Source organism: Acipenser ruthenus, chromosome 15 (genome assembly GCF_902713425.1).
Source record: "Acipenser ruthenus chromosome 15, fAciRut3.2 maternal haplotype, whole genome shotgun sequence".
In the NCBI taxonomy this organism is placed as follows: domain Eukaryota; kingdom Metazoa; phylum Chordata; class Actinopteri; order Acipenseriformes; family Acipenseridae; genus Acipenser; species Acipenser ruthenus.
Window position 1 is genome coordinate 804,379 of NC_081203.1, and position 27,949 is coordinate 832,327.

General features: G+C 44.1%; 1 protein-coding gene across 3 annotated transcripts in view; it reads left to right on the plus strand.

The window, feature by feature from the left end:
* LOC117396785 (voltage-dependent N-type calcium channel subunit alpha-1B) overlaps window positions 1-27,949 on the plus strand; it is a 112,816-nt gene that overhangs the window by 48,237 nt on the left and 36,630 nt on the right. The window contains exons 9-26 of one of the 3 annotated variants that reach the window (XM_058986715.1): window positions 5,947-6,050; window positions 9,204-9,319; window positions 10,089-10,145; window positions 11,200-11,289; window positions 11,782-11,991; window positions 12,897-13,009; window positions 13,134-13,246; window positions 13,894-14,025; window positions 15,559-15,588; window positions 17,464-17,536; window positions 19,111-19,228; window positions 20,075-20,142; window positions 20,515-20,621; window positions 21,642-21,704; window positions 25,349-26,125; window positions 26,458-26,663; window positions 27,177-27,303; window positions 27,665-27,794. In XM_058986715.1, coding sequence (XP_058842698.1) covers window positions 5,947-6,050; window positions 9,204-9,319; window positions 10,089-10,145; window positions 11,200-11,289; window positions 11,782-11,991; window positions 12,897-13,009; window positions 13,134-13,246; window positions 13,894-14,025; window positions 15,559-15,588; window positions 17,464-17,536; window positions 19,111-19,228; window positions 20,075-20,142; window positions 20,515-20,621; window positions 21,642-21,704; window positions 25,349-26,125; window positions 26,458-26,663; window positions 27,177-27,303; window positions 27,665-27,794 — 2,634 coding nt within the window. Of the gene's footprint in view, window positions 1-5,946; window positions 6,051-9,203; window positions 9,320-9,570; window positions 9,602-9,711; window positions 9,743-10,088; window positions 10,146-11,199; window positions 11,290-11,781; window positions 11,992-12,896; window positions 13,010-13,133; window positions 13,247-13,893; window positions 14,026-15,558; window positions 15,589-17,463; window positions 17,537-19,110; window positions 19,229-20,074; window positions 20,143-20,514; window positions 20,622-21,641; window positions 21,705-25,348; window positions 26,126-26,457; window positions 26,664-27,176; window positions 27,304-27,664; window positions 27,795-27,949 lie in introns of those variants that run through there. The other 2 variants (XM_058986717.1, XM_058986716.1) reach the window with 2 other exon arrangements.

A 27,949-nucleotide genomic window follows, 5' to 3' on the forward strand; every position in this document is an offset into this window, starting at 1 on the left:
GGAAATCCTGGACAGTTAAGCAGTGTTGGGTTCACAGCACAGCTTGTCTCTCTTGTGTTACTCTGGGGGAGTGTCGAGGTCACCAGTGCAGTCGGGGTGGTCGCTGATAAATCGCGTGTCTTCAATGTTCCAGCCAGTGAGCCGGTGCTGTGACAATGCCTGACTCATTTATCCATTGTTGATTTACAAGACTGAGCAAATCCGATTGCCTACTGACTCCCGAGGCGCATCGAGTTAGTCACCCGAGGCAATTAAAACATAGTTTAGCACCAAGTCCCATTGAATAGGGCTGCCCAGGGACCTGATACAAGGTAGAGATTCAATAACCTGACTTTCATTCAGACTATTTCCAGAAGGTCCCAGCTGATTTATAAAATGTGCTTAAAATGACAGCCGGGTTTTTAAATGTTTTATTTCTCTCCAGACTCTGAAACTAATTGTTGCAATCCCAAATGTGTTTTAAGGTTCCCTAACATATGTCTGTGCTTTTTTTTTTTTAATACACGGGGTGGGGAGGGGACCATCAAAGTGTAAAAACTGAACTGTTGCCCAGGGCTACCATTAATATTGATGAGGTTACACAAAAAAAACAGCAGAAGAAAAAAAATCAGATCATTATTGGAGACACTTGAGCTAGTTTCACCACCAGTGCCTCAGTTCCTGCTGCTTAGCTCCAATACATGGTTGAAAGAGTCTGGGTTTGCAGACTCAGTAATAATTTTGCTAACTCTGGATATTCATAGCATAGCGAATTTCATTTCGTAGCAGTTGAGTTAATTCTCCCTGCATCACAATTAGGCTATGCTAATTAGAACTCTCTCTTAATTGCATCTATTTAGGCATGTATTTTTATTTATTTATTTATTTATTTATTTATTTATTTATTTATTATCGTGGAAAACTAATCCTAAATACCAGGTAGTGGTTGTCTGAGCAGTAATTGCATAGAATTCAAATCACATATATTCAGATTCCAGCACATCAAATACTGGGCTGTCTTAATCAGTCCCGGAGTTGTAGCTGCACACGCACACGCACACGCACACGCGCACGCAGGCAGAGGACAGGGTGGAAAAGGCTACAAACGGCTACACTTAGTTTGGATTGGAGCTGAGCTGCGTTTTAGTTTCCCAGTGTTGCTGGGCTCATATGCACGCTCAAAAGTTTGAAGGCATTAATGCAAATGCTTGATCAGTCACACCTTAGTGCAGATTTAGTTCATTAACAAGCAATCCTGTGATCCAGACCGGAATAAACTTGCAGAACCTATCATAAAAAAACTCTATGAACGCAGCAGTTTCTTCAGTTCCACGCAATTGCTCTCAACTTCAATTCCAATGTGCCTGCGATTTTGATTTGATGTTGGTTGGCGGATTGCTGTCCGTGGTTCTGAAACGAGTTGCCTCTGTTTATCTTACACACAGCAGAGTTGTGCCTGCCTCTCTGTATGTCATGCTGCCTACACCAAGTTAAACCCACAGCCCCTCCTGATCACCTCTTCGAATATGGCAATCATGCTTCTAGAAAGAGGGAAAAAATACATGGTCAACATATTGCCTTATTTCATATTCTTATTGTAAATGAGGAACCAAGCTGTATTGATACTTATGATGCAAACTAGTCGTTTTGTATTGTACAGCGTCACACTATTCCTAACCAGTCAGAACACTTTGTTGCTCTGGCGCTCTAGTTGCCGGCATTTGTAGTTCATAAAACGCCACTAGTTTGATTTGAAAATAACGTAAGTCTGTCATCTCTGCAGAAGGGACCGAGGTATAACAAGGTAACTCGTTATTTGTTTGTAAGCGGTGTAACCTTACCGAAAGGTAATTAACAGTGCATAATACCAATGATTCATTTTTAAGGTGGTCTCGGCAAGCCTTTGTTGTTTATAATGAGAATGCGTAATGCTTATCGCCGTGACTGCTTCACCTAAAACTCATTATCGTTTAATTATACCCCCGACAGAAAGCGAAGTGTCGAGCTATGAATATCCGCAATTCCATTGGCTATTGAAAAGACATTTTGCATATGCTCTTAAAAATGCGAACAATGGGTGTATGAAACCGACGCTGTCTATTCTAGCATTACTGGCTGCCTAGTGATTTCCAGGCTCACCCGAGACTCGCGTGGAGCGCGTAGCTATTAGCAGGTTTCTTGAGCAGGCAGAATTCTGTATGCATATGGTGTGGAATGCAATTATAATGTTATGGTCTGTCTGTCTTTGCTACAATGTGTGGACCTCTGTGGATGCAAACCCTGTAAATAATTCAGAATACTTCAATGCAGAAGCCAGCAGTCTATATTAATACCACATGCTTGTTTGTTTGTCCCCATCCAACATGCAAAACGCATTGTTTATTTCACACACCAGTTAAAGGTAATTTTAGTGTATGCAGCGACACATATAAGACACTGTTATTTATGGAATAATTCTGACACAACATAAACTACCTTCATGTGAGCATGCAGTAACTTCCTAGGGGATTTGCTTCAGCTTCAGCACTTGATTTGTGAGCTTCATTATATTAGTAGAATGGACTTTAAGCCTGGTTTCATAGTGACTTGGGGCTCGCACTGTACAGCTGCAGTTCTGCGCACAGATTTCAAGGTGCAGAGTAATCCCTTGTGCTCACTTTTTCTTTTTCTCTACTCTTTCCATGAAATATGCATTTGTATTATCCACACAGTGGAGCGAGGTAACCAGTGGAGTACCGCAGGGATCAGTATTAGGTCCTCTGCTATTCCTAATCTACATTAATGACTCGGATTCTGGTGTAGTAAGCAAACTTAAATTTGCAGATGACGCAAAAATAGTGGCAACAGAAGGGTAACAAACAGATAAACAATGAAATACTGTTTTATAAACTCAACTTTTAAATGTGTTTTTAAAAATCAGCTTTTAAGTTTGATTTAAAAAGCTGAAGGGAGCAGTGCTTCCTGCTTTGCCACTCAAAGTGTTATCTGTGCGGCTGGTGAAAGCACACTCTTATCTTGAAGGGTCACTGATGCTATCTGGTGTCCATATCTTGATGTCATTCTCCTGTCCTTCTCGAGGCAGGGGTGTTGAAGCAGTGCTGTGCCTCTCTCTCTCTCTGCTTCAGTCAGCCTGACGCAGTCCCCAGGGGAACCTGCATTGCTTATCTCATTCACTCAGCCCCTTCCATTTCCCAACCCTTACTCCACATCCTTTGTGAGCAGGATGGGATCTGGGTAAGCTTTTAGTCATGGAGCATCTGGCACTGTACAGCTATGGCCAAAGTGTTGCATCACCCTATAGAATTAACTCATTGTGCTTCATAAAGTGGAATGAAACCTGCTGAATCATGTTACGTTAACATATTGAATTACATGTTTTTTTTTATGAGTAATATTCCGGTCCCCACCCCACCTTGTGATTCTGTTGAGAGGTTTCCTATGTGCTGTTTGTTCTAGCTCACAGTTGCCACGGCAGCAGAGGAAGCACACTGTGCAGTGCAGTCGACCACCTCAAGTAGCCATTTCTGAAACCCACCAGAGTTTTCAGGAGGAAGCATCCTGCCAGGTTATTTAGTAACAGAACTCAGAGCAGAAACAGCAGTAGAGAATTCCACAAGCCCACACATAACAGGATATCAAACCACAGAGGTGTGCAAAGCAGTCCTTATTGCTTTTCCGCTATACTGTTACTGTGCTGCTGTTAGTTTGGACGTCAAATCTAACTGCTCTCCACGCACATGCTAGTGTCTTTATGTGCACTGGAAAGCAATGCACATTTAAAATGCACAATCTGTGTGCTAACCTTTTTATGTCCCTGAACTAGGTCGATTTTGATGCATCTCACCTCAAAAGAACAAATACCTCTAGATCCAGTTTTTTGGTGGAACTGCACCAGACCTTGGAATTTGCTGCAGTATGTCTCCCCCTAAGCCAACAGATCACTGCAGTAGAAATAGATGCTTTGCAATATTAAACGTATCTTTAAGCTAAGCCCCCCTCACCAGCCCTCCATTTCCCCCTACAATGCCCCATTTTTCATTCTGTGTCGGGGTGTTTTACTGTATACATTCCCTTGTGGGTTTCTGCACGAATCGTATTCAGATACTACAGTTTGCTCCGAATCCCTATTGGTGCAATGCAGAGAAGAACCCTGTACTGTTCAGATGCAGAATGTGTTCCAGGCCCCGTTGCTTTCCTGTACTGCATCACAGCCAGCGCCCTAGCTTTAAATCTGCAGAGTATGCATAATGCTACTCCTCTCTTAGTTTCAGGTACAGCAGTCCAACACCTTGTACTTTGTAGCTCTTTGTGAATATCACATAGCCACTGGATGGACAGCAGTACAGTAGAAGCAGCAGCAGCAGAGATTGCTTTAGAGACATCAGTCTTAATTCCTCCATGTGAGTGACAGGTCTGTGACGAGAGAGAGACTGGGAGACTGAGCGTTCTGATATTCTAGAATGCTTTTACATTGACATGCTGTGGTATTTTCAATTTTATGTTAACCCTTTATTTGTCAGCATCCCTTACATGGAAATCTTTGACTTTGTTTGTTTATAATTCTGGGGTCAAAATGCAAGTCTTTCTGGTGTCCGTTTTTATTTATTTATTTATCTAAACGTCAACAACCAGAAAACCAGTGTTTAGACACAGATGCACCCTCTCGTCATTCCATTTGCAAAGGCATTTATTTCAGTTATTGATAACTTGCTAACTCCCCTTAATGTGACCATCCAGATTTCTTAGGCTGAGATTTGCCAGGTAGCATAGCTTTGAGATGAATAAAGACTGCTTTTTTCACAGTGCATTGCTGTCTAGCGTTTTTATTTTTCTTCAGTGTATAGAGAGAAGATTGTTCAATCTGTCATTCAGAGCAGCGGGAGCTAGGGAGGGCTTTGTGAGCAGACCGGGAAGCTTCAGTTCAGTTTTCCCAGCGTTTGTCACCTCCCGGAAAATCGATTCCCATTTTCTGAGATGCCCATTGTATTCTCAGGCATGGTGTTTTGTTGTATCGAAGCACGATGGCGTCCTCACTGTGTTTGTGGAGCCTGCTGTTCTGTTTTCATATGCATCTGTTTTACTCCATGGTGTACGGCCATTCCAGACACACAGTGTTAAAAGAAAGAATCCCGTTGGGTGTCCTAGCATTTCCAATGGAATCGCGTGTGCCATGTGGATTTTTATTTATTTATAAGTGTATTTCTTCATTCTTTAACCAGCAATAAACCCATTGAGCCGGTTCTTCGTTTACAAGGGGGTCCCGGCAAGATGATCAGAAACAGACAGCAGTCATTTCACATCATTAAAAACAACAACATCCCTCTGAAACACAGTATCATGACACGTTCAATCCGGGATCAGAACCATTCACACTCCCATAGTTCCTGGACCGGACTCATTAAAATGAATCTGATCTCAGTCATTGTTCTTCGTTTAGCTCATACCTTTTGGGTTATTCATCATATCCCGGATACTCTGGTCTAGACTATTCCATGCCATAAGAGTTTTTCTAAAACCATGTCCTTCTAAAACGAGACCCGAGTGTTCTATCACACTCCCAAAAATGTATTTATTTTAATATGTACTCAGGAAAGACAATGCTGTAATATTACCCATTATGGATCAGTCAGGGAAACGATTCCTGTCCCCCATCAATAAAAAAAGCAATGAATAAAATATTGCAGCTGTAGATTTTAAAACATTTTGCTTCCAAGAAGTCTTCTCATCTGTTTATAACCCAACATATCCAGGAAGTTTTTTTATGTGTTTTTTTTTCTTTCTAATGGGAGAAATCAATTAAATCAAAGCTCTAGAGCAATTAGGGAAAGTGACATAGGCTGGGATTGATCTCTGCATGTTTATGATATCTGTGGAGTAGCTATCAGAATAAACCTGCTGCATTATGTAGAGCCCAGTTCTTCTTCTCTGGCAGTGTCTCACTCTCTGTGCTTCTCTTTCCCTCTCTAGGCGAATGACGCTGCAGGAAACACATGGAACTGGCTGTACTTCATCCCGCTCATCATCATCGGCTCCTTTTTCATGCTCAACCTGGTGCTGGGAGTGCTGTCCGGGTAAGAGACACCGCCCCTTCACTCTCCCGCACACCTTCCCTTCCATCTGTCTTCCCTCTCTCCCATTCTCTTGCTCTCTTCTCTCTTCCCCCTCCTCCTTCTCTCTTACTTTCCCTCCCTCTCTCTCCAACCCTTGGTTGCTTTGAAGCATAAAACCCAGATTGTCTGATATAATCACCCACAATCAACAACAGCAAACAATAATGAAAAACACAGCAGTTTGGCATAATATTACTTAACATAACAGAGTCCAAGGCATACAATATACTTTTCACATGACCTTTACATATACAAGACTCCACTGCAGTTTGAAACATCGCCCCATTCTCAGGGGGCCAGTGGACTGTAATGCAGTTTGAAACATCGCCCCATTCTCAGGGGGCCAGTGGACTGTAATGCAGTTTGAAACATCGCCCCATTCTCAGGGGGCCAGTGGACTGTAATTCAGTTTGAAACATTGTGCCATTCTCAGGGGGCCAGTGGACTGTAATGCAGTTTGAAACATCGCCCCATTCTCAGGGGGCCAGTGGACTGTAATGCAGTTTGAAACATCGCCCCATTCTCAGGGGGCCAGTGGACTGTAATGCAGTTTGAAACATTGTGCCATTCTCAGGGGGCCAGTGGGGTGGGTGCAGCTGTGCTGGAGTGCCATATAAGGCCAAGAGGTTTTAGCAGCTGTCCTCATCTCTTATGGTGACCCTGAATTAATGGGAAAGGTTCAAAGAGAGCTCCCTGCATCGAGTGGACAGAAGCCTTGCTGTCTCGGTAGAGGAGCAGCCCTGCCAGAGTCCCCTGCTCCCCTCTGTGTGCTGGTCCCGCTTTCCCAGTTTAACATCACACCATCTATTAAAGTAAAAGCATCACACAGTCTTTCATTTCCCATGGCATTTCCCCTCCACCTCTCCTCTTCTCTCCTGTCCTCTCCCCGTGCGCTGTCACTATGAATAATTCAGCGCCTCTGTTCTTCGCAGCGCGGGTCTGTGTTAGATGGTAAAGGCTGTTGTCTTTGAGGTGGGCCGGGGACAGAGCTGCTTGCTGGGATGAGAAGAGGGGTCTGGCGCTGGGGCAGAGCCATTCCTGGCTCGCTTGGCCCTCAGAAGTCAGAAGTTCGATACTCCAGCTAAATTATTAAGAACCAGCGGCTTTCAAACGCTGCCGCAGCAGATGAAGGCAAAGCGCCAGGGATTCAGTGGTGTTCCAGTCCAGTCCTGCTCTTTATTCCAAGCAGGTCCTGGATTAGTTGAGTGAACCAGCTAAGGGTGAATTAACTCATTTAGGACCTGCTTGGAACAAATTCTCCGCCTGGGATGGGCGGGTGCAACTGTTAGCTGAGATCTGTTGAGGGGGGAAAAGTAGAAGAACAAATGTGGAGAAACTGTCACTATAGCATGACATTTTAATATAGTCCCTGTAGACATCGCTCCATTAATTACACCAAATGACAGTTCACGGTTTTGAATCTACTTTCACGTCAGTTTTGTGACCTGAAGTGGAAGAAACCAGACTTCCCTTACAGGAAGCGAATGATCTACCTTCTGTGTAAGGGGCTCCTTGTTTAAGAAGAATCCCAGCGAAGGAGGTAGAGGGATGACTGATGAGGAGCAAACACTGAGTAACCAGTTTCTAATTGCAAGAACCTCTAATTATAGCTACCTTGGTAACTGACCTCGCCTGTGCTGTAGGTACTGTCCCTTCCCGATACGCTCAGCTGTTCCCTCTGATCCGGGTTCTGCTGCTTAGCTGTGCATCTGTAACGGGTGGAAGAAAACCACGGCCATGGAGCAGAAAGCAGAAAGAGCACAGTGCAGCACGTGTGTAACGAAGGCTGGTAAAGAGCTTACATGCAGGAAGTGCACCGAAAACAAACCCAGCATGCGTTCTGCATTTAGAAGGAGGGATTTCCACTCCATGCTCCTTCACAGAACCCCGTGGGTGGCAGATGCCAGCCTAATGAATGTGACTTCCTTCAGGGGGCGGGCTGCGTTTTATAAATTAGGAAAGTAACCAATGGCATCAGAGCTCTGACGGAGGGCGTGGGGGTTGGAAGAGGAGGGGGGGGGGGGGGGATCCTCGTCGCCTGGTTCCTCTCTGCAGCGATTAACAAGCTAATGCATCAAGCCTGCAGTTGTACCATGGAGCCAGCAAGCAGTGGGTGGAAAGAACAATCAGCAGCATAGCCAGAACTCTGTTGTAATCAACCCCCGGGACTCTGCAATCATTCAATTTGAGCTTTCACTTCATTTCCTTTTTTGTTTCGTCTCTGGAGAGGCATATCTCTCTTTCTTTCTTTTTAAAAAAAGGTTCTGTTTTCTTTCCTGCTGCCTTTCTCTTTATCTGGTTTCTTGTTCTCTTTCTTTACTCTTAACACTTTACAATCCAATACGAAGATGGACAGTTTGAAATTGACTAACTAACTGCACACTCACAGACACACACAGAGATGCACATACTCCGAGACTCACTCAGACGCACTCATTGAGACGCACATCACACATACATGGCTGTTTCTATCTCTATCTCCACAATTCATCAACGCTGGTTTCTCTCTTTGCTGGGTTTACTCATGCGTTTCACTCAGCTTTGTAGCAGTCAGCTCTCCGAATGTCATAAGCGAGCATTCATTTGCAGGCAGTATAAAGTGACGTGTTGCTAATGGCCCCATAAAAACCACGGCGCGTGCAGGTGAGGGGTTAATTAGCACAACAAACAATTGATTAATGAGGCCTGTCCTGACCAGAGCTGGGAAGTCAAGGGATCAGCCAGGACTCCTGACAGTAAAAACAGTTACACAATGAAAACTAAAAACTGAAGCAGATTGTTGACATGCAGGTTCGAATTATTATTATTATTATTATTATTATTATTATTATTATTTATGTTAATATGGCAAAAATGTTTGTACAGGATAGCGCTCTGAGATCTAGTTTTCAGTGGCATCCTGTTGATTTTTAGTAAGTAAATCTCAGCTGGCCTTGCCTGGCTTTGTAGATATGTTGATTTAGCTTTAGGATTCTTTTTGCAGTTACAGTTATTGGCCACCTAGTTGCACTGTGTGCTACAGTGTGCACAGTACTGTGTATATTCACATCATATAGTACAGTAGAAAAACAAAGTGCTGATCCCTGCTGAACCCACTGGCTGTCTTTCCCACAGAGAGTTTGCTAAAGAGCGCGAGCGAGTGGAGAAGAGGAGGGAGTTCCTGAAGCTCCGCAGGCAGCAGCAGATCGAACGAGAGCTGAACGGGTACCTGGAGTGGATCTGCAAGGCAGGTAAGCCCGGGAGCTGAACGGGTACCTGGAGTGGATCTGTAAGGCAGGTAAGCCTGGGAGCTGAACGGGTACCTGGAGTGGATCTGTAAGGCAGGTAAGCCTGGGAGCTGAACGGGTACCTGGAGTGGATCTGTAAGGCAGGTAAGCCCGGGAGCTGAACGGGTACCTGGAGTGGATCTGCAAGGCAGGTAAGCCCGGGAGCTGAACGGGTACCTGGAGTGGATCTGCAAGGCAGCTAAGTCCAGGAGCTGAACGGGTACCTGGAGTGGATCTGCAAGGCAGGTAAGTCCGGGAGCTGAACGGGTACCTGGAGTGGATCTGTAAGGCAGGTAAGCCCGGGAGCTGAACGGGTACCTGGAGTGGATCTGTAAGGCAGGTAAGCCCGGGAGCTGAACGGGTACCTGGAGTGGATCTGTAAGGCAGGTAAGCCCAGGAGCTGACTGAGAGCTTGGATCGCAGCACCCTGGCTCTCCTCTTTGAGTTGATGGAGTGTGGGATAGGTACTCCATCGTGTTTGGGTGCAGATTGCCTCTGTAAGCCTTGCTCTCCTTATCAGGCGATTTCTAACACTGAAAGGAAAGAAAGAGCCTGTTGCTGCAGCCTTCACTCTGAATAGACACACCACTCTGTCTCTAACCAGCTATTCCTCTGGCAGTCTATTCTGTGTGCATGATCAGTGTGTTCAATGATGATTTCGATAATGGTAAAGTGGTCTGGCGATACCGTGAAGCACAGATAACATGTGCTGTATTCATGTGTCTCTTTCCAGAGGAAGTTATGTTAGCTGAAGAAGATAAGAACGCAGAGGAGAAATCTCCCTTGGATGGTACGTGCTTCACAAAGATGAATTCCTGGTCAAAGCGCACGCACGAAACTGAGGCTGACGTTTACTGGGCGCTCTACCACTGAACATTAGTCTCCATGTGGTGCGTTCTCTGCTTGAGAGAGGGTATTTAAGCCAGAGGGTTGATGGGTGAGGGGGCACCCCTTATTACTCCTCACCTTGTGCACTAAATTCAGAAGTACCAGATCTTGTGGGCTATATTTATAAAAAGCAGTGCAATACAGAAATGATGACCGAGCTGTCAGTAGGCAGTTTCCCTGAATGAAAGCAGTGCCAGGGCTCTGCTGTCCCACAGTGGGAGGACTCTCATTTGGGACTCTCAGGGAGATCAGGTAATTAAGAGATATTCAGAGAAACAAGGATTGGATTGCTTCTGGGAAAATCCAATAAAAAAAACAACTGCTTAAAAAGGGCTATTTTGTAACCATTCTCTTACATAAAGCTATGCTGAAAACTGACTCTCTCTCAAACAGTGGCGTGAAAGGTTTTAATTTTCAAACTTTAAACAGAAATAGGACATTCCTGTATGTAAAATTAGCAATGGTTAAAGATTAGGGTTAAGATGGTAAAACACATCCTGCCTGGAATAGCGCAAGAGCTGGGAGTGCCTTAATCTCTGTATGAAGAGTTTTAATAATTAAGGATTAGAGTAGTGTGCTGAGGCGCTGCTGTGTCAGCTCCAGACTGGATAATTCAGGTTAAATTAACTTTAATACAATGGGGCGGAATCTTTCAAGCTTTTAGGAGTAATGTGCCGGGCCCACACTTATGTACCAGAGCTCATTTATTTTCCATTTGCTATTAATCCAGTCTGCGGCGCCGTTTCTGCACATGCTGCAGTATTGGAACAATGTTGCAGATGCTCTATATGGAGAAGGTGCTGAATCACAGTGTGTTAGCTGACACATCACCTGCTTAGATATTCCAGCAATGGGCTGCGCTGCCTTGTAGATGCTCATGCATGATGGTTTTTAGATGCTGGTTTAAAGAGGGCTAGTGCTGTAAACGTTAAGTGACCAGTGTTTTTTCTCTTCAGTTTTGAAAAGAGCGAAAACGAAGAAGAGCAAGAACGACCTGATCCACGCGGAGGAAGGGGAGGACCACTTCACTGACATCACGTCCATGGGTGAGGCCTGCCTGCCTGCCCTGCTGCTCGGCTCAAGCATAACTAAACACCGATTGGTCGAGTGACTGAGATGCCATTGGCTAAATACCATTTGAGATTATTTAAAATGACTTCTAGACCCCCACTCTCCCAACCCTGCTAGAATGCAGTATAAATGGATAATCATATTCACCAATTCCAAATTACAAGGTTTTTAGGTTCTACTGTAATGGAGAAATCCTATAAGTGGCAAAAAAAGGGCCATGCTTCAGCACGCACAAGCTGTTCCAGTATAATTACTGCGTAAAATAGCTTGAGAAATGGTTGTTTCAGAGCCCATTCAGACGCAGTAATGAGGTGCTAATAGAATGACTTTTCACCCTTTTTTTAAAATGCTCGTCTGACATTTGGCTATAATTTGAGGCTTTCTGGTTGTCTTTTTTTTTATAGAGCAGTGTGGGAAGCAGTGTGCATGGGAGCCGGACGGTGCTGATCAAGCTCTTGTTGTTTCAGGATCTCCGTTCGCACGAGCCAGCCTGAAGAGCGGGAAGAACGAAAGCTCCTCCTACTTCAGGCGCAAGGTGAAGAGGTTCCGATTCTTTATTCGCCGCATGGTGAAGGCGCAGAGCTTCTACTGGGCAGTCCTCTGCGTGGTGGCCCTCAACACTCTCTGTGTGGCCATCGTGCACTACGACCAGCCGCAGTGGCTCACCGACGCACTGTGTAGGTCAACCCCGCAAAGGGTCTTCCTTCAGGCTCTGTTTCAGTGATCGCAATGTGGGGACCCCAGTATTTAAAACAGTGTCTAGATCTTCCACTGTTTAAATCATTAAAGTAAACCTACTGTCTATGTGTATGCCTGCATGCCCCTGTGTTTGCGTGATGCTGTGTCTCTCAATGTTTGTGTGTCTGTCTGGTCTTAGTGGAGAAGACAGCAAAATGCATTCATTTTCAATTTGCAACCTACAGAAACTGGCTTTTGCCTTTCGGCTCTCTGATTGAACTGTGTTTGCAGTTGAGGCACAGCATGTGAAATCAGCAAGCTTGCACCTAAAGGGGTTATTTAAATCCTTATCCAGATGCTGACGGAGACTCGCAGATGGATGGAGACGGAGATCTATAGACAGATTTATTTATTGATGGATTTCAATTTAAACACAGAGATGAAGCTCAGTTCCAAGTCATTAGGCTCCATTCCAGTTTTAGTGAACCCAACAAACATGCAGGAGCTTGTGGAAGCATTACTAGGATAAAATGTTGCCTTGTCTCCTGCCACTTACTGTACATTACTATGCATGGGGCTTAATTATGATTACCAACCCAATCTGTCTGTGTCTCCGTCAGGCTCTCAGTCTGCAGTATCTGCATCTCTGCGTGTTCATAAAGAGCATTCAAATTTGACTTTCCCTCTTAGAAACGGAGCAGCAAAGTTAGAGTGTTTTATTTATTTATTTATGTATGTATTTATTTATTTAGTTTAAGTTTTAAGGTATAAAGTTGATTTTGATCTCTGAAGTTGCAACACTATGGATCTCCCCTGTGCCCTCTGTGCTGGACAGAGTGTTCCTTTCACTGTAGGTCTGTATCATGATGTTTGAATGTTCCTTGTTTGGAATGTTCCATTTTAGATTTCGCCGAGTTTGTTTTCCTGGGGCTGTTTCTGACCGAGATGACTTTGAAAATGTACGGGCTGGGCCCACGGAACTACTTTCACTCCTCGTTTAACTGTTTCGATTTTGGGGTGAGTTGAAAAACAACACGCCGCTGACAGCTTCTGTCTATATTGCATTACCTAACATTGCAATGCATTTGTACTGAAAGGCCTTGCACCTCTTCTGTGCTGATGTTCCTGTTGTCTGTTCTAGGTGATCATAGGCAGTATTTTTGAGGTGATCTGGACTGCAGTGAAGCCCGGAGCTTCGTTTGGTATTAGTGTGCTGAGAGCTCTGAGACTGCTGAGGATTTTCAAAGTGACAAAGTAAGTACTGGAGAGGTGACCTGCACAGGCACCAAGCATGCCGCTGACCTGTGCGCTTGTGTTGCGGGCTTCCTGAAAAATCACAGACCCCTTAATTAACACAATTTAGCAGCAGCTGTTGACTTGTTTATTTGCAGACTGGAATAATCTAATTTCTCGAATGTCAGTTAAAGAATGTCAACAAGCTTATTAAAAACAGTTAATGAAGCGCATCACAATGAATAATTCTCTTCGTTTTACAGCAGTCCAGTAAAGCCAGTGCTGGTGTACAGGAGCCGTCCCGTGGGGTTTACCACAGGGCCAGTTCATGACACGCACTTAGAAAGGGGGGTTTTCCTGCAGAGTTAACATAAACACAAAACTAGCAGGGCAAATTCCCCAGAATCAGGTAAAGCTAGTATTCCTTCATTTCCACACGGGAATCTCATTGCTTTCACATTGCTGTGGGAAATGATAATTGATCAAACAGAACCACAGTGGCTACGGGCTGTGAGCAAAGTTTCTATTCTCTTTCTCTGCCTCCGTGTCTCTCTCTTGCTCTCTCTCTCTGTCTCTCTCTGTCTCTCTCTGTCTCTCTCTCTGTGTCTCTCTCTCTGTCTCTCCCCCCCCTCTCTCTCGTGACCGGCCCCCTGTTTGTTTGCTCTCAGGTACTGGAACTCTCTGCGTAACCTGGTCGTGTCTCTGCTCAACTCCATGAAGTCCATCATCAGCCTGCTCTTCCTGCTCTTCCTCTTCATCGTGGTCTTCGCTCTGCTGGGCATGCAGCTCTTCGGCGGACAGTGAGTATCCCATCGCTCTGCTTCCTAACCACCAGATCCCACTTCATGGACAGGTGCCATGAAGTTCATGCATACCCATACGGAAACGTGCTATAGTATCTCTGGAAATACTATAGTACCCGTGCATCTTTATGATCGGCACAAAACTATAATATTTGTTTTTTGCAATACTATAGTTTTTTTTTTTTTTTTTTTAAGGGTGCAGGTTTTCTCTCGTTTGATTTGCTTGCCATCATGCAGTCAGAAGCTTCAAACATAAAGCCGTTCAAGGATTTTTGTTTTTTTCCTTGAAGAGACACGTTAAACTTCTTCTCTAAAATAATACAAAATACCAGTAATACTGCTAAACATTTTTGGCTCATCTATATTAAAACGTAGAAAAATATAGATGGTGTTTTATGCATTTCATGCTCCCCCTGCCATTACCCCCCTCCCACTAAACACATTTATATATCCCCTACAGTTTCTGCCCCTACATCCGTCAAGCTTTTGAAGCAACCAAACTCATTTCTTTGTGTTGTATTTCATTTCTTTGTATTAGTATAGCTTTGTCTTGATCAAGAATATAAGAGTGCAGCAGTTTTCTGGTAGCTACAATAAGAGGTCTACGGGATTTGGGGATTTTAAGCCACCACACTTATTTTGTAATGCTTATGCTCGGTATTCTCCAGGCAACATTTCATTTAATTATACTGTAGCTGTGTTTGGAGTGAAAGACAAAGCGTCCAGCTTATTCAAATAAATACCTCGCTCATTTAGACAGCAGGTCGTTTGCCGAAGCCCAGTGTTCTGAGCTGTTTATCTTTAAAGAAAACTGGGGGAATACAATAACCTGCATTTGCACAAGTTCCGCTGGGACTATCCATCCAGCTGTGCCCCGAGCTCGTTTCATGAATCTCAGCAGCCGTGAAAGTGGAATGTGCTGCCGCTCAGGAGCGAGGTTCAGGGATTCAGGTGATGGAGAACGCCAGATTCACTTACTGTGTCTGTCCCCATCCTTGTAAAAGGTTACTGTGGTCAATGTGCATGCAAACCCACCTGTTGACCATGCTTCCCAATGCTTTACCATATACGTTTTACATGCGTCCTGTGCTCTACCATGCTACTCATATTTTTTTACTTGTAACGTGATACCGAAAACCACAGTAACTTTTTTGTTCTTTTTATAAGGACTGGGCTACTTTTAGTAACACGTACTGTATATAAAATAAACGCCCACTGTATATCAAAATAGACAGAATCCCTTTAGCCCTTTGTTAGGACCCCCAAAGCAATTGACAGATTGTATCTATTCTAGATCAATAATAATTCCTTAAAGGAACAAATAAAACCACCACAGCAACAACACATGTTACTTTATTTGCTTAGCGCCTCTAGACGTGCGGTTGAGTGAGAGAACAGTGCTGGAGGAGTTACTGCAGCGGGGTAACTGAGTGACAGAACAGTGCTGGAGGAGTTACTGCAGCGGGGTTGTGTTTGTCTGCGGGGGTTTTGAGCCACCATTTGTTTTCATTTTCTCACTGTTCTCTTCAGTTCCAAGACGCCGGACACGGGTTCCAACAGGTTTGTTCTCCAAAGAGCTGATGCAAACTGAACTCATTGCTTCCTTCCTTTTAGATCCAGCCTAGGAACAGCTTGCGGCATGTAACTGTAACTGCACACCTGGGATAATGCAAACCGGGTACTGACATCCGAGAGAGTGGGTCTGAAAAACCGAATAGAACTGTCATGCAGTAGGAATGAGATGATCGCAATGGCCAGCGCTGGTTTAGAAGTGATCATATCTGCTACCTTAACCGGTCATGGTCTGGTATCTTAACGCTAGTGCAGTCTCTCTATCAGTATACAATTCTATACCCAACTGGCTGTTTGCAGTAGAGAGAAACTGGGAAATTAGCTATTCATTGATGATCTTCAAAAAACAGTATTAGCAGGAACACGTGTTTGCCTTGATTGAGGCTTCCTACTACCACAACATTAATTGAGATCTATTTGATTGACCTAAACAGCAGCGGATTTAAGCTCCATCATCAAGGAGAGCTCTTCGCCCTTCGTAGCGTCCTCAGTGGTGTTTTGGGTCCCGGAGGGGCTCACCTGGTGATGGCACGGCCACACGATGTGCAGGGTGATTCATACAGTCGGGGGAGCACCGGTTTGCATCCTGGCTGTGCGAAGTTGGCAGTCTTCACTGGGGATTGCACGGGGAGCGTTGCAGGGCTTGCCTTTGTCCTCTGCAGGGGGCGGTGAGACTGTTATGTTGTAGACCCAGCCGCTGTTTAGATCAGTTGAATCAGACTCCATTGTGATGTCACAGAGGCAAGGACGAAGGTTCCCGCCGATGTCCCAGATAAGAGATCAATTCCAATTGCATCTGAGACACTGTCTGTGCATTGTCATCACTGCCCAGGATTAAGACTCATTACACATACTGCAGTGCATACAAACACTGCAGCTCTTTCAGACACACGAGTTGGAGAAAAAGGTGCACAGGTAGGTACAGCCAGTAAGCCTCTCTTTGCATTGCTGTTGTGGAGAAGCCCATTCACGCCACAGCAGGGAAACTGAGCCTGTGGAGAAATGATGGGAAACAGGGATCTAGGACCACCAGCAATAGAGGAATTGTGTCTGAGCAAAAATGCACCAGGGGTGTCGATGGAGTTTAGAGTTTAAACCTTTTAAATGTTCGCCAAGGTTGAAACATTTAGAATTTTACCTAAAACGTTGTCTAGAACATGCAGGGGCCAAATATAGGTGTTCGCCATAGTGTACTGTGTAAGCCATTTTATTTCATTGGCAATGTTTCTTCACAGTGTTCTCTGTAGACAGTTAAATGCCGCACAGTCTTGTGTACAAATACATTGCGGTTTTTAAAAGGTGAGGGAGGGATTCTTAGGGTGGATTTTCTGATTCGTTACGGACATTCCCAATATGTTAAGGTTTAAATGTTTAAACTTTTAGGAAATTAAACGGAAACTTCACACCCCGAAAATGTAGCTGTGTGTATAGTTTTGATGCACACTGTGATGTTAGTAACTGCATGGTTTGTTTGTATAGAAATGTATGAGCGTGTGTGCTACTCTACATGCCTCCCCCTTAATAATAATAATAATAACAATAATAATAATAATAATAATAATAATAATAATAATAATAATAATAATAATGATGATGATGAAAGACTAAGTGGAATTGGTAAACAGAGCATGCACTTTGAGAGGATGTCCTCTTTGCTGTATCTAAAGAATACCAAGTGGCTGTTCTGTTTATTAATCACCTTTTGTCTGCAGTATTTTTTTTCTGCTCGTACTGGTTGATTTTTATGCTCAGATTAATTAATAAATAAATATATATGTCTTTGTAGCCTGAGCCCTGAACCCTTTTGTTCTGCTGTTTTTGTGTGGGTTTCTTAACCATTTACTCCTACGTCTCCATCCTCAGGTTTAATTTCGAGGAGGAAACGCCAACAACAAATTTCGATACATTTCCTGCCGCGATTCTCACGGTCTTTCAGGTAAATGTGAATTACCTACAGTACCGACAGCCATAGATGTGTCTCTAGATAGAAATCAAGCGTTATTTATAATATTTTAAATGCCATGTGTTATCTTCTGAATACTACAGCGTTGAATATGCTTGTTGTTCTACTGAAAACACCACTGCACTGGGAAAAGTCAAACATTTCAAATATGTTATGAAAGATAATGTAATAACAATGTAATAACATTGTAACAGTGTGATAATGTAATAATTAGTGTTTTTTAGTTACAATGCAACAACATGTTAATTATAAAATGTTTTCTGTTGCTAGTGTCTTTTTGACTGACACTGTCGTTACACATGAAGCTGTGTATTTACAATGTAGTTACCAGGTTACTGTACATTGTAATCACAGTGTAGTTAGAGTGCATTTAGAGACCCCTAATGTAGTGTTACCATATTTTAATATAATAGTCATAATCTATTAAACATGTAACTGCAGTGCAGTTAACCTACCTGCAAATCGAAGGGCATCTTTTTTGTTTTTTGTTTTGTTTTTTTAAAACAAAATCATTAAGGTTCTAAAAAAAGGAAACCAGGTTGTTCACGAAAAGCATTCTTTGCAAAGCTTTTTCCAGCAAGCCCAGGCTGTGTGTGAATAATCCGAATTAGCAGAGTGAAACGCAATCATCCAGACTGTGAAAATGCATGCTTCCAGCAAGCAGCCTTTTGATCTCTTCAGGTCCTCCTGACCTACTTATTCTCAAAAGGCTGGATTTAAAACCCAAGATTGACATTGTGTATGCGTTTACCGATAGAACCTAAAAGCTGGTGATGCAGTAGTTTAAAGAAAACAAAACGCATGTTTTTGCCTTGGGTGAAAGTCACTTAACTGCCACAGAAGCAATTCCCCTTGAAAGGGTCAAGGTCTCGAATGCTGCTGCCACCGTAAAGAATTGAAGTAGACATGTAAAAAGCTAGTTCCCATTGCAATACCAATGTGAAAAGCAGCAAATGCTGGATAATATCACTGATGCTGCATCTTAAAAGTAGCTTAAAGATTGCTGATCAATCATGAAATTGCAAGCCCTATTATCCTTCGTGATATCTGGAAGGCATCATTCATACAGGGCAGGGCTTTGTGCTGCATTTTATTGCTAGATACCCTTTTTTCATCAATATATGGCAATATACAGCTATGGCCAAAGGTTTTGCATCGCCCTATAGAATGAACTAATTTTGCTTCATAAAGTCAAATGAAACCGGCTGAATAACGTTACTTAAACATATTGAATTACATACCGCTTCGTAGTTTTCCATATACTTTTGCGATATCATTTTGTAGTTTCTTTGATTACATGGTGTTAAGTAAAATATCTAAATTATGTTTATATAGGTTTTTATTATTTTTATTATGTCTCAATTCTAGGTGATGTAAAACTTTTGGCCATAGCTTTAGATGCTGCCAACTTGAATGTTTCTGTTTAGAAGGTAATCTGCTATTGACTCCTGTTGACCATGGGCAAGGACAGTGGAACTCAATGCAGCACAGGGCATTGCTTGGTCACATATCCAGTCACTTACCCAGAATGCACTTTCGTTTTCCAGATCCTGACCGGTGAGGACTGGAATGCAGTGATGTATCATGGGATTGAATCCCAAGGTGGCGTCCGCAAAGGAATGTTCTCGTCCATCTATTTCATCATCCTCACCTTGTTCGGTAACTGTATCCTTTCCATTCGGAGAGCGTTTCAGCTTAAAGCAGGGAACGGTTTGCATTCGGTGCGCACACCGTATCGTTTGTCCCTCGTGACTTTGCAGCAGCTGGTGTGGCCGTTACTGACCCGACAGCAGTACAAGAAGAGTTGTGGCATGCTCCCTCCCTGTGCCAAATACCATGCAGAGACCTGAAACCATGAAATGCAACTTTAACCAAACCCTAAAAGGGGTTCAGCATGACTTCTGTGGCTTCTGGTCCAGCGAGCCAGCGTATGGTGTGTGCAGAAAGCAGTGCAGGCGTGCTGTGTGCCGGCTGACAGAAACCAAGCTCAACCCGTATTGTTTCCTCAACATGGTGTCCGGAGGGAGCGTTATCACCGAGTTCAGAGACAGTGCTCTTTAGGTTGAACTAGTTTTCCTAATTAGCGGCACATTTTCAGAGAGGGATGAAACAAGTGTATGAAATGGGACACAACTTCCCTGCAGGAAGTCTGGTTATGCATCTAGATTCTTACACACTAGCTTTATACTGTTAACTTGATTGTATTACTCCCTGAAAGTACAATGCCTATTAGTTGCATGCTAGGTTTTATTGTTCTGCAAGTACAAAGTGATGAATATGTACATATATTAAATGAGTATTCTCACCGGAGATGAGCTGGGCTCCTGTGTTGACTAAGCTTCGTTCTTTGCGCTGTTGTGCGCCCCCTCTGGAATGGGCCACAGTTTGTGTTGAGCCTCCTGTAATGTATCTGCTGTGTGAGAGCATGCTCTGCTTATCCAGCTTGTCGGATGTCAGTTTTGCTCAGACCCCCTGTGTGCACAGTTATTTCCTCAGCTGCAATATGAACAGACACGCTGCTCAATGTCTTCTTGGCCATTGCTGTTGACAACTTGGCCAATGCACAGGAACTAACAAAGGTAGGCTGAGCTCCAATCTTTATCTGCTTAGTTTTTTAGCTTAGCTAAATTATATTCGTAACATCAGCACACTGCTTTTTAAAAGCTACGACATTGGTCAATGCATACAGCATACTCTGGACTGTAGAAAGTTAAAAGAATTTAAAAATAAAACTGCTACAAACCAGCCACAAATACACCATGATTTGAAAGAACCTGTCATCTTCATTCTGAAAATATATCACAAGCCACCATCCACATCGTTTTCTGTAAAGGCAGGTTTAAACAAGTACAGTTGACCTCATCTGTTTTTGTAGGAATTTTGGGTGGAGTTTTTCACTTCAGCACAATATCGATACTCACTCTAATGCCGTCTCTCTTTCAATCGGTTAGGACGAGGAAGAACTGGAAGAGCAAACCAATCAGAAACTTGCCCTCCAGAAGGCCAAGGAGGTAGCAGAAGTCAGCCCCATGTCGGTCACTAACATTTCCATCGCAGCGTAAGTTATGAGGCATCAACCCCCGTCCCCTGTACCCCCGTCCCCCCTGCGTCCCCCTCCTTCAGTCCCGGGGAAGCACCCACAGCTCCTATAGTGGACAGACCTGCCTTGACAATGTGACCGTCCCCTTTCTTTTATCGTCCTAAATATCTGTATTCGGACTCTGTTGTTGCAATATGGATTTTATTTCTGTTTTATTAATTTATTTATTTACTTATTTATTTTCTTGCTTTAGTTTATGTGAAGGTCAGTCTGTGTGTATTGAATCTAGCTTGACAGTCCCTGTTTCCACTTGTTGGTCCTGCACCTCTTGACTCCACTGCTCTCTACCCCCCGAATCAGGCCAGCAGCGCGCAAGAGGGACAATGCTTTAGTGTTTCTGTCAGTGCATCTGAGAAGCAGGTTACAGGTTAGGCAGCAGTCTTTGTAAAGCTGTGGGGTCTTCTGCTGCAAGTCTCACAAACCAAGCTGATGACACTGTCTGTAAATCCAGCTCTCTGATTGGTGGGCATTTCTTATGTGATATATTTTTGTTTCTTGTTTTTTTTGTTTGTTTGTTGTGTTTAATTGCTACGAATAGCGCTTTGATTCATTGCAAAGAAAAGCATAATGTTTTTGTAATTCCTGATGTGGATAGGCTTATCGCAATGTGAATGAAAACCAAGCACATGCTTGTAGTGACTGGATCACATTCAGCTTATTGACAATACATGCATGCAAATGCATGCATGTTAGCTGTAGTTTTTAAAGACTTCATTGTGTTTTTTCTTGTTTATTTATTTCTTTGTTTCTTATAGTATTATAGTTTGTTTTAAAATTAAAAAATAATAGAAAAAAATATGTGGGGAGTTTGACTGCCGGCTTGCTTGCCAAGAGAGACGCGAGAGCGGAGCGAGTGAGAGTCCGAGCCTCTGGAGCCGCCGCTGCTGCTGCTGCGGATGAAAAAGTCTCCAGCCTGTATAATCTCTTCCCAATGAATTATTTTGTCTCATGTTTTTTTGTTTTTTTTTGCATGTGCAGTTTTGTAAAGCAAACTCGAGGTGCTCTATCTCGCAGCTCGTCCGTCTCCAGCGTTAATTCACCGTGAGTTTGCTCTCTGTTACGATATTCTCAGTTCCACAACCCCTCTGAATATATCCTGTCATTTCCACTGCATTGTGAAACTCCAGTATGCACTTAATCCATACATACAGTATTCTCTCTCTCTCTCTCTCTCTCTCTCTCTCTCTCTCTCTCTCTGTCTGTCACTCTCTCTCCTCTGTCTCACTCTCTCTCCTCCCTCTCCCTGTCTGTCGCTCCTCTCTCTCTCTCTTTCTCACTCTCTCTCTCTCTCTCTCTCTCTCTCTTTGTTTTTTATTGTGGCTGCTGTGCTTTTTCCTGTGCCTTCCACATTGAAGGGGTGTGTGTGTGCGCCTCCGTTTTCGTATTGTTTCTTTGTCCTAGTCTGTGATTGCCATGCTAACGTTCTATTCTAATGATATTAAAGAACACCAATTAGATCTGTTCTGCAATATGTCTCTGCCCTAAAAATGTGCAGATTAGAAATCGTTACATACTGAGAGAGGTGTGAGGGGGAGCTCCAGTTTGTGTCCAGCTGGTCTCTACAGTTTGACCTCCCCAAAATCGGAAATACCTGGAATATTTATTTTTAAATTCTAGATATTCAATTAAAAAGCACATTCTGCTGAGACACACGGCTGTAGTGTGTTGACGCTGTGCGCGGAAGTAGAATTTCATACATCCGTGTCAAGTACATTCAGACATTCGGAGAGCGATTCATCTGTTTGAGCCTCTGACATCCAATTAAGAGAAGGCACTTACCCACAAGCACCGTGTCCGAGAGCTACTCCACAGCACCGGATGGAAAACGCAACGCTAGTCTCTTCATTTTCATTTGAGTTTTATTAGCATTTTTTTATTGCTGTGTTTTCAACACCATACCCCTTGGCTACAGCACAGACACCAAGCGCCATCATTTTAAAGCACCACTACTGAAGAGCACAAACCAGTGTGCAATACAGCCCAGACAATGAGCTTGAGGCGGCTTTTCTTGATTTGAGTGCTAGGAGTTTAAACAGTTCACTGAAGCTTCGAAACACACACACGCACACACAGATATATATATATTTCCATCTAGGCTTTATTTTTTTAGATGCCTTCTCCATGCATTTTATGAAGGATTTCATTTTTTTGATAGCTGAAGGCGGCAGCTGACTGTGTTGTTCTGAAGGCGTTTTTGACAGGGGTTACAGGCTTGTAGTTATTATTATTAATAAACCCGTTTGCTGATCACACTCTCCTGATGCACCCTCGTTCCAGTGATTTTGTATTTATTCATTTTTCTTTTTGTATTGCATTGCTTTTGGTCCAGGCACAGGTACAGTACATTTCAATGGAAAAGCAAAAACCCTCAAATAGTACCACTGCATATACTAGGGAAACAGTATATTGGAAAATTAACCATGAAAGTCTGACTTTCGATTAGCTGAAGCCATCAGTTCAGCTGCTTGAATAGTCACACTTTTTTGAATTTTTGGAATATACTGTGTAATGAAATCAATGCCCATTTAACAAAGAGTCTCTAAAACCAGCAGCCATCATTTTCAATTGTGCATTCAGTGTGTGTGTGTGTGTGTGTGTGTGCGTGTGTGTGCGTGAATCCTCTGTATCAAACACCATATCTGTTTGTTTGCATCAACAGGTTCGTCTGTACCTTGTCCTTTTTCTTTCTTTCTATTTATATGTATCTCTTTCTTTCTTTCTTTCTGAAGATAAATGTCTTACAAAAAGCAGGTCTGGTTCTGTGCTGGTTTCTGAATGCAGAGAAGGAGATCGCTGCTCCTTATTTCACTCAGTGTGTATACAGTATATGTTGGACCAGTTGTACTACGTTGACCCTGATTGTACATGATCAAAGGCGGTTCAACATTTGAACCTACAGTGCAAACCAATTCAGTTTAGGCCTAATATGATAATTAGCTATTTTATATTCTACCAGCTCATTTATACTGTGTTATACATCAAACTGCATATCCAGTAAATATAAGAACGCCTCTCTGGTAAATCATGTAGTAATGGTGCTGACAATATTGAAATACGCTCCACCCTATTAATCTGCCTGTTTAAGGCTTGCTCATACTAGCACACTTTCCCTTCTGACATGCAAGAAGATGCATGGCTTCTAGGGAGGGCGCAGCATTCAGGGTGAGGTGTACAGAACAGTGCAGCACCTCCAGCACTGTAGCACTTACAGCATTTCTGCACCAGAACAAAGCACGGAACCAGAAGCTGCTTCTGCTGTGGACATTGAAGGAGCTGTGCTGCTGCTTGGTGTTAGCACCCAGCCAAGGCATCCTTCTTTTTAAAATGATTTTTTTTGAATGTATGAGACCGATTTACATTTGATTGAGGTGCTGACCTGCACAGGGGGGAGGGGGAGGGGGGACAGTGAAATGAACGCTTGCAGTGCAATACCAACATCTGGATGGCTTTTTATTTTGTTGTCGTTCTGTCCGTTTGTCCGTTTTTTATTTGTTTTGTTTTTATCCCGTTTTCCTCATCTTGATTTCACTTCTTTCAAAGCATGTCGTCTGTATCTCACTGACGTCTCATTACCGTACTGTATGATGCTGTGTGTGTTCTTAGGAGCAGCGTCGGCTGTGCAGCCCATTGCTTTTATGAGGCAGAGGCCGTGATCAGGGTGTGTCAGTGCTGGGAATGTTGCTTTGTGCCTTCTGGAGCAGGACCAGTGACTGCATTGAGTGTCTTAATTGGGTTTCTTCCTTCATTGAAGTCAAATTGAATCCATATTTAAACCCACTGCATTGTTCCTTGTAGCACTGACCTGAGCAGCAGCAATTCTAGTTCCATTCAATTTTAGACACAGTAATATTCCGCGAGAGGTTTTGACATCTAGTAAATATCCTCAATGTGCCCTGGTTCTCTCACACACAACAGTTCATGCAGTGCGACGTTTCCCCCTCAGTATGTCAGACCAAAGAGACAAGGATGATGTATGTTAAAAAAAAAAAAAAAACACCACCTTTGCTGTCAGATTTCCCTTGCAATTTCTCACAAGTGTGGGTCTAGCTAAGACTGTAGAGCTTCAGCTGTCAGCACAGAACTCTAATTGGCCAACCGTGACCTAACCCAGGGTTGATATATGACGGCACCAGGGGGCTTTCCATACAGTAGGTGTAGGATCTGGCTCAATCTGGCGAAGCTTGGTAGCTGAACTGATGATTTATCATACAGGAAGAGAAACACAAAGGGGTTTATTTTCAAAGTTTTCTGGACATGGTTGCCTGATCCATGTGGCAGGGAAAGGTGTGGTTCTCCTCTCGCATGTATTGTACGGCTGGGAGTTTCTTTCTCTGAAAAGATGGCAAAGTTATAGAGATCAAAAACTCCCAGCTGACCGTGACTCTCCTTCCAGGGGAGGTGATTATTCTCTGTATCGCACTGCAGAAAATAACCACCTGTCATAGCGATCGCATTTAATAAACGCTCCACCACGACACCTATGGGCGTTTTTTTTTAATTGACTAGTGATGAGGCTGAAGAGAGTCTAACCATTTTGTAACCATACCAACAGTTTAGCCTCCTAAGTCAAGGAGAATTGCAAGATTTAGATTTTTAGGTATTTTTTTTTTAGTTTATCTGGAAAGACAGCGAAAGCAGCGAGAGGCGTTTTTTCCCCCGCGTTGACACAGGCTCTTTCTTTCCAGCAGGGAGCAGCAGAAGGCGATGAAGCTGATGTCGGTGTGGGAGCAGCGCACCACGCAGATCCGGAGGCACAACCTGCAGGCGAGCTGCGAGGCTCTGTACAACGAGCTGGACCCCGAGGAACGCATGCGACTCTCCTCCTTGCTGCACATCCGACCCGACATGAAGACGCACCTGGACCGCCCCCTGGTGGTGGAGCCCCGCAACAATGTGGGGGAGGCAGCAGAGAAACCCCCGGCCCAGGAAACCACCGACACGGCCCCCAGGAAACACCACCGCCACCGGGACAAATCGGCCGAGCAGCAGCAGGACAAAACCGAAGTGACCAACGAGAACGGAGAGTCCAACGGGAAAGAGGGGAGGCATCGCTCCCACCACAGCCGGAGCAAAGAACTGGAAGGCAAGGAGGGGAAGAGCGAGCGCAGCCGGAGCAGGGAAGGGGGGAAGAGGCACCACCACCAGGTCTCTGTGGAGGAGGGAGCGGAGAAGGAGCACAGGAGGCACCGGTCTCACCGGCACTCCGCCGAGCGCCAGGCCAAGGAGGGCAACGGCACCATCAACAACGGGAAGGGAGAGAGGCGCCCCCGGCACAAGGACGGTTCTCGATCCACCAACAAAGAGGGAGAGGCAGGAACCAAGGGGGAGAACGGGGAGCGGCCAGAGAAACGCCACAAGCACCGCTCCAAAGCCATGTCCACTTACGAGGGGGAGGAGAGGAAGGAGAACGGGGAGAAGGAGGGAGAGGCTGGGGAGAAGGAGCGCAAGAACCACTTGCCAAAGTAAGATATCATTATCATCTGGTACTGGTTTTCCTGTTCGTTAATGTAACTTTTAAAACTGTTAATCAGAAATAAAGCAAGTATCATACAGCTCGTTAAGGGTTATTTAAGGACTCAAATGTATGCCTATGTTGTTTTGATCTTAGTTAGGAAACATAACTTCATTGCGTGACTTTTTCCATTCTGAAACAAGCACTCTAATGATGATTTAAAGGGCTTCAAGATCCAAATCCTTAGTGCCTTAAAGAGATCAGCCCTATCGGAACAATGGATGCACTGTAGCTCCGTGTGACCCTTGCCTTTCACCCCCTCTCTCTCCATGTCTATTAAAGGGAGAATCAGGCTGAGACAGAGCCAGGAACCCTGGCCTCCACACCCCTGCAAGCCCCAGGCAGCCTGAAGCCAGTGGAGGAGAAGCCAGAAGACTCGGACAACCAGAAGAATGTGAAGCGAACGATGCAAACGATGGACAACACCAACACTGTGCACATCCCCGTCACCATCACGGCACCGCCTGGGGAGACCACCGTCATACCCAGTCAGTACCCGCCTTACACATACCAGCATGGTATCTGCGCATGCAGAACGGGGCAGTGCCATTACTCTGCTTTCCTAGGAATTCTTAAAAGGTTTTAGGCAGCTGTCTTTTAGTAATCTTATCCCCTTATTAAAGTTCACCATGGTATATTTGCATAGTAATTTTGCATTTAACCATGCTTTTTTCTATGCGTATACTTAGTGTTTTGTTTGTGCTTTTCACTGGTTAAACATGGTTTCCACCATGATTTACCATTGCTCCTGGTCTTTTGTGCTTGCATGTGCTCTGCCATGTGTTCACTGTGCTTTTATTACACTGCGATGCTTTACCAGGGTTCATTTTTGTAAAGGTCAGAACAGCGGTGAACCCAAATACCCCTCTCTTTCAGAAATGGGGGTCGCAGGATTTTCAGTCTTTGAATTCCGTTTCCTAGGGATGGGGGATTTTAGCCAGGGAATTTTATTTCCCGTCACCCGCCAGCAGTGGGCTAATCAGTGACACTTTCCCTTGCAGTCAACAACATTGATTTCGAAACTTTGGCAAAAACTCAAGAGAAAAAGAACCTGGAAGATCTCACCAGAAACGGACCGAAGCAAATCCTGCCCTACAGCTCCATGTTTGTGTTCACTCCATCCAACCCGTAAGTGTGCCTTCAGATTGCTCTACATTCTCTACAGGACAGCAGGGTCAGTGTGCTCAGAAGCACCGTAACATGGTGAAGGCCAGGTGGAGTTCAGTTTGGGTATGCCATCAATAAATCTCAATCTGTTTTCTTATCTTTAAACAGTTTCCATTCAGATCTGTTTGGGTAGGGCATGCATAACTATACTATAAAACTTACGCAATGGTAGAAGCTTCTGCAATTCTTTTGAAAACTTTTGAAGACCTCTCTCTCTCTCTCTCTCTCTCTCTCTCTCTCTCTCTCTCTCTCTCCCTCCCTCTCTGCCTCTCTCCCTCTCTCTCCCCTCCCCCTCCCCCTCTCCCTCCCTCTCTCTGTGCAGTGTGCGGAGGCTGTGCCACTACATTGTGAACCTGCGCTACTTCGAGATGTGCATCCTGGTGGTGATCGTCATGAGCAGCATCGCCCTGGCAGCCGAGGATCCAGTGGAGGCCGAGGCTCCCAGAAACAAGGCGAGTCTCAGTGCAAGGCAGCAGTGCAATCTGAGGGTCAATATATAAAGCAGCTAGCCATGCAGCTGCAACGGCTTTGTTTATCATTATTAACAAGGTGATTTACATTACAATGCTTGTGTTATAAAATAGCTTAAGATTGAGCCACGATTAAA